At 34.7% G+C, this 12,872-nt stretch overlaps 1 protein-coding gene across 14 annotated transcripts in view; it reads right to left on the minus strand.

Moving 5' to 3' along the window:
• The window catches only part of STXBP5L (syntaxin binding protein 5L), a 242,728-nt gene that overhangs the window by 200,823 nt on the left and 29,033 nt on the right, over nt 1–12,872 (minus strand). For all 14 annotated transcript variants that reach the window (XM_074331359.1, XM_074331330.1, XM_019729632.2 and 11 more), the window contains exon 3: nt 793–890. In XM_074331359.1, coding sequence (XP_074187460.1) covers nt 793–890 — 98 coding nt within the window. The remainder of the gene's footprint in view (nt 1–792; nt 891–12,872) is intronic.

Consider the following 12,872-nt stretch of genomic DNA (forward strand, 5'->3'; position numbering starts at 1 on the left):
ACAAATTAGTGACTGTCAGCAGTCAGGTGTGGGAGTGAGAAAATGGGAGAGATAGAGTATGACTATAAAAGGGCAGCATGGGGAATCCTTGTGATGATAGAAATGTTCTGGACCTTGAGTGCATCAATATCAATAACCTGGTTGTGACATTACACTGAAGTTTTATAATATGTTACTATTGGAAATTAGGTAAAGAATACATGGGATTTCTCTGTATGAATTCTTACAACTACAATTAAATCTACAACTACTCAAAATAACAAGTTTAATTTTAAAAAATGGGATGACACTAAAATAAAATTTGGGAGGAAATTTACAGCACTACAGATATATTTCAGGAAAGAAGAAAGTTCTCAAATCAATGACCTCAGTTCCACCTTAAGAAACTAAGAAAAGAATATCAAATTAAAGCAAAAGTTAAGCAAAATTAGGAAATAAAAAGATCAAAGTGAAATCAGTGAAATAGAATATAGGAAAGCAATACAGAAAAGCAATGAAACCAAAAGTTGGTTCTTCTGAAAATCAATACAGTTGATAAGCTTCTATCCAGATGGTCAGGAAAAAAGAGAAGATACAAATTACCAACATCAGGAACTAAAGAAGGGACATCACATTTATGTCACAGACATTAAATATATGCCAATAAGTTTGAAAATGCAGGTTTCACAATCATTACTCACTTCTAAAGAAACAGTAAACTTTATTTGGTCATAATTATTTCACTTACCTGAGTATTTAAGGAAACGTAATTGGTATTAATATAGTAAATAATGAACCAAAAATTAAGGATACATTCGTATAGCACCTGTTCTTGTCCCAATAGCCAAGGTTTTCTGAACTGGATCAAAGGCTAATGCTGTGGGTTGATAAGGAAAACCATGCCGAACTGTCTGAAAGAGAGCAAATAATAAAAATAGTCATCAGCAAAATTAAAATTAAAATCACAAGATACCACTATGCAACCACTAGAATGGTAATTTTTTAATTAAAGAAAACTACTAGCAAATATTGTTGGTAGGAGTAAAATGACACAACCACTTTGGAAAAATGTCACTTATCATAAAATTAAACATATACCTGTTGTATGACCTAGAAATTCCATATATATATATATATATATATATATATATATATATATATATATACATATATATATATATATATATATATATATCCAAGAAAATGAAGAACATATATTCAACGTATGTATAATAGTTTATGTAAGTATGTCCCTAACAACTTTATACATAACAACCTAGAAACAGCCCAGGTGTCCAACAAAAAAATCAAAACCCAAAACTGGTATACTATACAATGGAATACTACTCAAGAGTAAAAAGATTAAAACTACTGACAGATGCAACAACATGGAAAATTTTCAAAAACATTATGCTAAGTAAAAGAACCAATACACAAAAGAGTGCATATAGTATGATTACATTTATATTAAATTCTGAACAAGCAAATTAAACTATGGTGAAAAAAATCAGAATAGTGTTTGACTTGAGTAGAACTGACTGTGAAGGGGTATGAAGGAACTTTATTGAGTGAAGGTAATATTCTATGTTTTGATAGAGGTTTGGATTACACAAATGTATACATAAGTCAAAATTCATCAAATGGTACAACGTGTGCTTTCTCTGTATGTAAATTGTAACTCAAAAAATAAAAAATTTATTATGAACAAATATTGAGATCTAGTTAATAATAAGCATACTGAAGTTTTAAAAGATAAAGTGTACTGACATCTGCAACTTATTTTAAAATGCATCCCAAAAAATAATACGAATAGATGGACGAATAGAAGGATATCATTGGTAATTTTCCCTCATATCAATGGAAAAGAAAATAAAATTTAAAAATATGTCTCTGAGAGGAGAGATACAAGATGGTGGAGTAGATACATGCTGTGCTTGCCTCCTTCTATGAACACATTATAAATACAGCTAAATCATAGAAAAATCAACCTGGAGAACCATCTGAAGTCTGGCTCAACAGAATTTTTATAACTAAGAATATAAAGAAGGAGTCATTTTCCCCGTGTGGGGTCTTTCTCTTGTGCACCCAGCAGGCGAGTACCATCTTTCATGTGTTGAGCCCTTCCCCAATGTCCATGACCAAACAAATCTGAATTTGTCTGGTGAGCTCCAACCTGGTGACTCCTTGAGATCCCACCCCACCCAACTCCTCCAACACCAGAGGCACTTTCTCAGCAAGCATCCAGCCCTACACACAATACACTCTTTATTGGACAAGTATCAAGCATCCATGAGCCCCAGGTAGGAGGCAGCTGGCCTCCGTGTGCTCTGTGACTTTTGTTGAGTAGCTCCAGGCTCAACACTGGCACCAAACAAGAATCTGTATTAACCTGGTGAACACAACTTTTCCTACCTTGGTGACTCCCTGAGGCCCTGGCTTACCCAGCTTGCATAGCACGTGAAACTTTATCAGCGGCTGAACCTTACACAGCTGGCAGGCAGCATCAGGCCTTGGGGTGTCCTGGCTTTTGGTGGAGCTACCCCAGGCCTGGTACTAGGGACAGCCATCCTTGGTTCACAGCATGGCCTCTCTCATGCACCTCCAGGTTTAGCACAGGCAGTAACAAACCACGGATTGCTTTAGAGCTCCTACCAGGTAGTCCCCAGCCAGTCACAGGCAGTGGCCGACCTGGGGCTGCACCAGAGCCCCTCCCAAGAGGCCCAAGAACCAACATACTTGGAGGCTGGCTTCAGACCACAGCAGAGCGACATCAAATTAGCCCCACAAGCAGTACACCCAAAGGGTGATTCAACAGGCACCAGAGCCCACTGGGGTGAATCCCATTCAGTGGGGTAAGATGCCCACACAGCAGTCTATAAGCCGTGGATGTGGCCAAGCCCCACAGTGAGTGAGCCTGAGGGTTAATCTCACCACTGATGTGTCAATAGCAATCAAGGCTCAATTATAACAGGAGAGCACATAGAACCCACACAAGGGACAAACATGGAGCACACAGCACAGGTGACCAGCAGACTGTGCCACTGGGATCCACAGGGCACCTATGCAATAAGGTCACCAAGTGAAGACTGGGAGATGTAGCATATCTACCTATTACATAGAAACAAATACAGAGAGGCAGCCAAAATAAGGAAACAAAGAAATACATCTCAAATGAAAGAGCAGGAGAAAATTGCAGCAAAAGAACTAAACAAAATGGAGGCAAGCAACCGACCAGAGATAAAGTTCAAAACACTGGTTATAAAGATGCTCAAGGAACTTAGTGAGAACTTCAACAAAGAGATAGCAAGCATAAAATAGGACATAGAAACCATAAAAAAGAACCAGTCAGAAATGAACAATACAATAACTGAAATGAAGAATGCACTAGAAGGAATCACCAGCAGACTAGATGAAGCGAGGATCAGATCAGTGATTGGAAGACAAGCAGAAACACCCAATCAGAACAACAAAAAGAATCCAAAAAAATGAGGATAATTTAAGAGACCTCTGGGACAACATCAAGCATAACAACATTCACATCATAGGGGTACCAGAAGGAGAAAAGAGAAAGCAAAGGATTGAGAACCTATTTGAAGAAATAATGATTGAAAACTTTCCTAATCTGGCGAAGGAAATAGAAATACAAGCACAGGAAGTTCACAGTCTCAAATAAGATAAATCCAAACAGGCCCACACCAAGACACGTCATAATTAAAATGCAAACGTTTAAAGACAAAGAGAGAATCCTAAAAGCAGCAAGAGAAAGGCAACTAGTTACTTATAAGGGAGCTCCAATAAGATAGATGATTTCTCAACAGAAACTCTGCGGGCCAGAAGGTATTGGCACAAAATATTCAAAGTGATGAAAAGCAAGGACCTACAACCAGGAGGACTCAACTCAGTAAGGCAATCATTTAAAATTGAAGGAAAGATAAAGAGCTTCCCAGAAAAGAAAAAGCTAAAGGAGTTCATCACCACCAAATCAGTATTACAAGGAATGTTAGAGGGACTTAAGATGGGGTGGGGGAGGATAAAATGTATCGGTAATAAAATGGAAATACCTACATTCTATCAACAATTATTTTCAATGTAAATAGATTAAATGCTCCAATCAAAAGACATAGGGTGGCTGAATGCATAAGAAAACAAAACCCTTACATATTCTGCCTACAAGAGACTGAAAGACACACTTTCAGATTGAAAGACATACACTGACTGAAAGTAAAGGGGTGGAAAAAGATATTTCATGAGAATGGAAATGAGAGAAAAAAAAAAGCTGGGGTAGCAATACTTATACCAGACAAAACAGACTTTAAAACAAATTCTGTAACAAGAGACAAAGAAGGACCCAGTAATCCTACTTCGGGGTATGTATCCGAAGAAACCCAAAATGCTACTTTGAGGGGATGTGTGTGTCCATGTTCATTGCAGCATTGTTTACAATGACCAAGTTGTAGAGGCAGCTTGGGTGTCCATCGATGGATAAATGGAGGAGGTAGTAAATATATACAATGGAATATTGCTCGACCATGGAAGGAAATGGTCTCTTGACATCTGCAGGAGCATGGATGGACCTAGAGGGTATTGTGCTGAGTGAAGTGTTTCAGAGAAAGACAGATGCAATGTGATTTCACTTATATGTGGAATTTAAAGAACAAAAAAACCCAAACAAATAAAATAGAAACAGAGAACATTTTAATGGTTCACAGAGGGGAGGAGAATTAGGGGGATGGGTGCTAAAGGGAAAAGAGTTAAGCAGTACATATTGGTTGTTACAAAGTAGTCATGGGGATGAAAGTAAAGCTTAGGGAATATAGTGAATAATATGGTAATAACTGTGTAAGGTGTCAGATAGTGCTAGATTTATCGGGGTTATAGACGGGAGGGGTTTGGCCAGCAGGGTGAAAACGGTGAAGGGATTAAGAAGTACAAATTGATAGTTACAAATAGTCATGGGGATGTAAAGTAAAGCATAGGGGATACAGTCAATAACATGGTAATAACTATGTATAGTGCCAGGTGGGTACTATCTTGGTCAGGGGGTCACTTCTTAAATTATACAAATGTCTAACCATTATGCTGTACACCTGAAATTAATATAAAATAATATTGAATGTCAACTATAATTGAAAATTTTTAAAAGAGGAGAAAAAGGTGAAGAGGAATAAGAGGTCCAAATTTCCAGGTATAAAACAAATAAATCAAAGGGATATAATATACAGCATAGGGAATACAGCCCATAATACTGTGACAGCATAGTACAGTGTCAGATGGTTGCTGTACTTATCATGGTGATCACTTCTTTAGGTATATAAACGTTGAATAGCTATGGTATACGCTTCAAAGTAATACTCATATTGTATGTTAGCTATAGGTTTACTAAAAATCTTTTTAAAAAATGAAAATAGAGTACGTAATAAATAAATAAATAACAAATAAATGTCTCTATTGCATTTAAACAGAGTTTGACTGCCTAATCTCATTTAAATTAACAGAAAGCTCAATATTAGGTTATGTATTGACATTTACTAAATCAACAAATTAAAAGATAAAACCTCATGATCTTATCAAAGGGTTCTGGAAAGGCATTAGATAAAACTCAGCAGTCAATCCAAGTAAACATCTTAAGTAAAACAGGATTAGAGGAAAACTACTTAAAGATGATAAATATTAACAATAACAAAATAACAACACATGATACTAAACAACAAAAAGCTATAGTCATTCCCATTAAAATGAGGAAGAAGTTATACATGTTCATTATTCCCATTATTATTTCGCTTTGTTTCACAGATTCAGGTTAATTCAGCAAGATAAGAAATCAAAATAATATATATATAAATACAGGAAAGAAACAAAATAGATTACTAAACTATTTTAGAAACAAAAGAATGTGATAAATTGTCTAGATACAAAGTAAATAAACAAAAGTCTAATTTTTCTCTCTACTAGCAATAACCAATTACCTAAAAAATTGGATGAATATCCCCATTTATATTTTTAGTTATTAATTTGAAGTCTTTCAAATTTTTTAAAAGTATAAAAACAAAAGTTTTCTTCAGCAGCACTGAATAATGTATTTCCTAATATGTAAAATGGTTAGGGGGACAAAATATTCTTCACCGGACTGGAAATCTGATTAATAGCAGGATTATATTCATATAGCTCAATGCTTATTTAGTATTACAGAAGTTACAACACAACTGTTAGAATTCTATTAGAACTACAGAGCTGATGTAATTAGTTTGTGTTATAGCTGTGACAACAAAATCCCATCAGGGTTCAATATTCAAGAGGCAATTATTTGTTTATATACATCAAAAATGTTTTCATTACTGCTCTGTGATTCATGCTGCTAAAAGTATCTCCTTTTAACATGTCTACAAAAACCTAATACTAGAAAATTATTTATATATAATGATAAACAATTAGGTCCTAATTATTAACATTTTTCCAAAATAAAATATTCACCAATTTACCGCCCAAATCCTATGTCAAGCCTCACTCACATGACATATTTGCTAAAACTCTAAGCCAACAACACAGTTTAGCATTTATTTTAAATTATTGAAGAATAAGTACGACCCTTTGGTCTCCCCAAATAAGTTTTAAGCTCCTCTGTGAGCAGAGACTATGCCTTTAATTTGTCCCCTTCACTTAGCTCAGTGTTATGATTAAACAGGTTTCTTAAAGTTCATCAATCTGATTTGTACTTGTAAGCAATATTTCCTTCTACATCTATTCTCTTATATTCTTAAGATGAATAATTGTAACCAACTATTTTATAAGCATGGAAATAAAATCTTTAGAATAATTTTAAATCAACATATAATTATCTCTATATTTGGATCTGTTGTCTCAAATTTCTATAGTAATGAAAGCACATTACTATAGATCACACTGTTAATCTTACAAAAAATTTAAAACTCATACTTGAAATAATGCATATAAATATTCTTTATAAAGTGAGCATACTATGTAAATACAAATTTACAGTACTTAAACAGAAAAGTGTCCTTTAAAAATATGAGGGAATCCACAATATTGTCACAGGGATATGAAAGACAGTTTGGGGAATACAATCAATAATGTTGTAAAGATTTTGTAGGGTGTCAGATGGGCACTTGTCTTATCAGGGAGATCACGTCATGGACTGTGTCTGACCACTGCACTGTACAGCTGAAGCTGAAGCTGAATAATATTGAATGTCAACTATAATTTAATATATGTATAGTCACGGGATATGGAGTACAGCACAGGGAATAGTGTCAATAGAATTGTAACAGCTATATAGAATGTCAGAGGGGTAATAGATTGGGGGTGGAGAGTTATCACTTTGTGAGGGGTGAAATGTCTAACTAGTACATTGTTTTGTACACCTGAAACTAATTTTAAAAAAAGTTGCTTGACTTAATATTAAATATAGTTGATTAATTTTCAAAGATATATAGTAGAGAATAGCACCAAACTTTTAGTATCTATTAGCTAATATTTATTCAATCATATGATGCAAATATACACTTTTTCTTATTACAATAAAATAACGTTGTTTATAAGAGGCAAAAAAAAAATGAGGGAATCAAGTTCAAATTAGATGCATTTACCTTCCCTAATATTATCTCCCTATAATTTCATACTATCGCCTCTCATAATATCATGTAAAACATACCTTCAAAAAAAACCACATATATATGAACACACCCAATTTTTGCTACTGAAAAGTAGAGATATACATAAAAATGTGTACTGACAGAAATAATATAAATACTAGCACACTAATAACATGAAGTAACCATGGGTATACCCTAAATGGTATCCAATTCTATCATCTTTGATTCAATAAAGGACACAGAACTGAAGGACAAAGCAGTCTCCAATGGGGTTAAATCGCTCGCTCCAAAGTACAGCCACTGTTTTGTCTTGTGTTTTTCCATCCCTAGGAGTCATTTTCATCTTCTTGGGGGTTTTTGCCTTCTGGCTTATATATTTTCTCTATACTCTGAGCACTATTAACAGCCTATATCTTTCAATATCCTTGCTTCTCTCTATTATAAACCTTGACTATATCATTCTCCCCTCTCTTTTTAACTCAGCTGAGCAACACCAATCAGTATCATCAGCCTCACATCAACACAGCCTCATACACTTCTAGACTTCTTTCAAGAACTCAGATTTGGCATTCTCTCTATACACTCACAGTATCTTTACCTGTCATCATTCCCATTCCATCTTTCTTATCATCCTACAACTTCCACTTAAACCTCCTACTTATCTGAAACCTTTGTTTTCTTTCTGGCTATACTAGCCTCTATTCCTAACTTATTTAACATTTCAACACATTTCAACTTAATTCTGTATCATACTTGAAAAATTTATTTACATCTTTTATTGAATCTATTTTATGTGTCTATATAGCTATGAAACAAATTTCTATGAACTTAATCTTTTTCATTAATATATAATAAAAACGAAAATTTGCAATCATAGGAAAATAATTTGGCCCTGGGATAAAATAAAAATCACTTTAAAAGAAAAGAAAATGAAAAACTTGTGAAACAAAATTATAGACAGAATGACGTGGAAGAAGATTGTGCTAGGAGTCACGAGACCTAGTTCAGGTCCCCCCCTCTCACTGTCTAACCTGGACACATCACTTAAGTGTTCAGCTTCATCTATAAAATAGAGAGAATGAACTACGTTAATTAAGGACCTTTCCAATTCCATACTCCTAATACACATACTTGCACTCGAAATTATGGTAGACTTAGAGACACATGATAGACAAATAGGTTGTTTTGCATTTCTCACTAAGAATATATTCCCTAAAAACAAACAAATAATGGGCTTATATTTAGAGTTATGTTCCCTGATTCAAAAAGACTAACTAATATGGTGTTAGACTATTAAAGGTGATGTGCTGTTTATTTAGGTTGAATCCCTCATGAGCTACACACTTGCATTTCAAACAGTTCACTTATATATCTGGTACTATTGTTATTTCTATATGTGTAAATAGCCGTCAAGTATTTGAGGGCTACCTTTCTTCCTCAGATGGCACCTTCTTAAATCCAATAATAGAAAGAATGGACATTTTGAGTCTCTATTACAAATAAAATAAGACCCAAATTTATAATCTACTTGCAGCATTTTGCTCCCTACCAAAGAAGTAATGCAGAACTGATGGCTTTCTTTCCTCAGCTTATTTACTATCAGTTGCAAAGAACTTGAAAATGACCATTTTCCTGTTGCTACATTAAAAATAAACAATGAAGACAATCATACAATCATTGCCACCAAGGCTGCTGTCACCACCATTTGTTTACTATGTACAAAGTACAGTGAAAAACACTTTACCTGAATTATCACATTTAATTTTCATTTATTTCTATAGCACCATGAGATAGATGGTGCATTAGAGATGAAGAAATTGAGGCTTAATAAGGTTAAAAAACTTGTCCAAGGTCTCTAAGCCAGTGAAAACACAGTTTGATTGGTAGCTTTGGAAATGAGAGGTAAACAGCCTTTCAGTACTCTAATCTGTGTCAAAATGAAAGAATGAATCATCCTGATTTGAAAAATATTAATTTAAAACCAGAACCAGAAATGGCTTTCAAAGGGATTATAAGACATATCAGGAAAGTAAAAGCTAAAATAAATGAATGGGACTACATCAAACTAAAAAACTTCCATACATCAAACTAAAAAGCTTCCATACAGCAAAAGAAACCCTTGACAAAATAAAGAGGCAACCAATCGAATGAGAGAAGACTTTTGCAAACAACATCTCCAATAAGGGGCTCATATCCAAAACATATAAGGAACTCATACAACTCAACAATAAAAAAACAAACAATCCAATTAAAAAAGGGGCAGAGGACCTGAAGAGACATTTTTCCAAAGAGAACACAAGTGGCCAATAGACATATGAAAAAAATGCTCAACATCACTAATCATCAGAGAAATGCAAATAAAAACCACAATGAGATATCACCTCACCCCAGTTAGAATGGCTATCATCAACAAGACAAATAGTAACAATTGTTGGAGAGGCTGTGGAGAAAAAGGAACCCTCATACACTGTTGGTGAGAATGCAGACTGGTGCAGCCATTATGGAAGGCAGTGTGGAGGTTCCTCAAAAAATTACAAATAGAATTACCATATGACCCAGCAATCCCTCTCCTGGGTAGCTACCCAAAAAATCTGAAAACATTTATCCATAAAGACAAGTGTGCTCCAATGTTCATTGCAGCTTTATTTACGGTGGCCAAGACATGGAAACAACCAAAATGTCCTCCGATAGATGAATGGATAAAGAAGTTGCGGTATATATACACAATGGAATACTATTCGGCAGTAAAAAAAAGACGCAATAAGACCATTTGTGACAACATGGATGGATCTTGAGATTATAATGCTAAGCAAAATAAGTCAGACAGAAAAAGCAGAGAACCATATGATTTCACTGATACGTGGTATATGAACCAAAAACAACAAAAGAACAAGACAAACAAAGGAGAAACAAAAACTCATAGACACAGACAATAGTTTAGTGGTTACCAGAGGGTAAGGGGGTGGGGGGTGGTAGATGAGGGTAAGGGGGATCAAATATATGGTGATGGAAGGAGAACTGACTCTGGGTGGTGAACACACAATGTGATTTATAAATGATGTAATACAGAATTGTACATCTGAAATCTATGTAACTTTACTAACAATTGTCACCACAATAAACTTTAATTAAAAAAAAAAATTCCATATAATTTTTTTGTTAAGGAATGCTCAGATGGCCAAATGGGTGCATCAGAGGGTAAATAGTCTTTCTCTGTCTTTTAATTTCTTAATCTATCTCAAGGACCCTCTGGAATACAGACTATTCAACCAGTCAGATTAGTACTATCCTTCAGAGGAATCAGAAATAAAATTTAAATATCTTTAACAATTGAAAGAAACTTCAGAAACCACACTAAAAACAGTTGTTCAATGCTATACTATGTAGAAAAGATTCACTGTGCTTCTCATTAGTATTGGTTTTCATAAGGAAAATATCACATGTACATCATATTTTCAAATAAGTAGGGGTAAGAAGGATGTTGTACAGAGAGATATTCCCATAACAGCGGTGTTTTCACCCCTACTGTGCACTTTTCACAATGTTATTTTTATTTTATTTTATTTTTTTTAATTAAAGTTTATTGGGGTGACAATTGTTAGTAAAGTTACATAGATTTCAGATGTACAATTCTGTATTACATCATCTATAAATCATATTGTGTGTTCACCACCCAGAGTCAGTTCTCCTTCCATCACCATATATTTGATCCCCTTTACCCTCATCTACCACCCCCCTCCCCCCTTACCCTCTGGTAACCACTAAACTATTGTCTGTGTCTACCAGTTTTTGTTTCTCATTTGTTTGTCTTGTTCTTTTGTTGTTTTTGGTTCATATACCACGTATCAGTGAAATCATATGGTTCTCTGCTTTTTCTGTCTGACTTATTTCGCTTAACATTATAATCTCAAGATCCATCCATGTTGTCACAAATGGTCCTATTTCTTCTTTTCTTACCGCCGAATAGTATTCCATTGTGTATATATACCGCAACTTCTTTATCCATTCATCTATCGGAGGACATTTTGGTTGTTTCCGTGTCTTGGCCACCGTAAATAAAGCTACAATGAACATTGGAGCACACTTGTCTTTATGGATAAATGTTTTCAGGTTTATTTGGTAGCTACCCAGGAGAGGGATTGCTGGGTCATATGGTAATTCTATTCATAATTTTTTAAGGAACCTCCTCACTGCCTTCCATAGCGGCTGCACCAATCTGCATTCTCACCAACAGTGCATGAGAGATCCTTTTTCTCCACAGCCTCTCCAACACTTGTTACTATTTGTCTTGTTGATGATAGCCATTCTCACTGGTGTGAGGTGATATCTCATTGTGGTTTTTATTTGCATTTCTCTGATGATTAGTGATGTTGAGGATTTTTTCATATGTTATTTTTCGATGTCTTGGCATCTACTATAGGGGGATTTGCCTTTTGAAATTGTTTTAATTTATTACCAACAGAAGCTAAAACGAAGGTGGCACTGGTAGGCTTAGGGTAGCAATTATGGGTTCAGCACGACCACAAAACTCTCCCAAATTACTTTGTAAATTACCATATTATGTACCATGTTTCCTATTATCATATAGCTCTTCTTCTTGTAACCAAGGCACCCTTGATCCAAAACAGAAACCCTGTCATATTCCCTAATCACTTCTTGAGCACCCCCTCTACCACAGAGACAATGAGGTATCATTTCAAGAAAACAAAAGTAAAAATTTGCATTAAAAGTTCAAAACATCTGTATTTCCCTCAAATACAACTTTAGGACTCCTAATCCCTCACCCAAAGCCCTTACTGGCTGACTGGGTTTAACGATAAAGCTCTCTTACTATTTCCAGCTCCTAAAAAGCAGTAGAGTTCGTTCACCACATATTCACAGAATCTTAATTCCTACATCTTAAATTATTTTTATTTCTTTTGCTGAGAAGACAAAAAGAAGAATGCTAACTAGGTTTCCTTTCAGAACTAATTCCAAATATAAAAACCAAGTAAGTACTGATTAAGTTGTTTGCAAAGCAATTATTAGTTGCTAATTTACAATGAAAGGTAAGGTAGGAAGCAGAGAAAGGAAAATTAAACTGATTTACCTTTTCACAGTAAACCTATCAATAATAACTTTCAAAGTATTTTTCCTCTTCTCACTTCAAACATCTCAAAAGGCATTTTAAATGCCATTTACCTGAGCCACCCACCAAAAGCAAACAGCATACTTAATATAATACAAGCTGTCAAAAACTAAGGATCTAGTTAACATTTACAAATCAAATAATTTCTCCTGAGA

This window comes from Rhinolophus sinicus, linkage group LG01, assembly GCF_036562045.2.
Source record: "Rhinolophus sinicus isolate RSC01 linkage group LG01, ASM3656204v1, whole genome shotgun sequence".
Classification (NCBI taxonomy): Eukaryota; Metazoa; Chordata; class Mammalia; order Chiroptera; family Rhinolophidae; genus Rhinolophus; species Rhinolophus sinicus.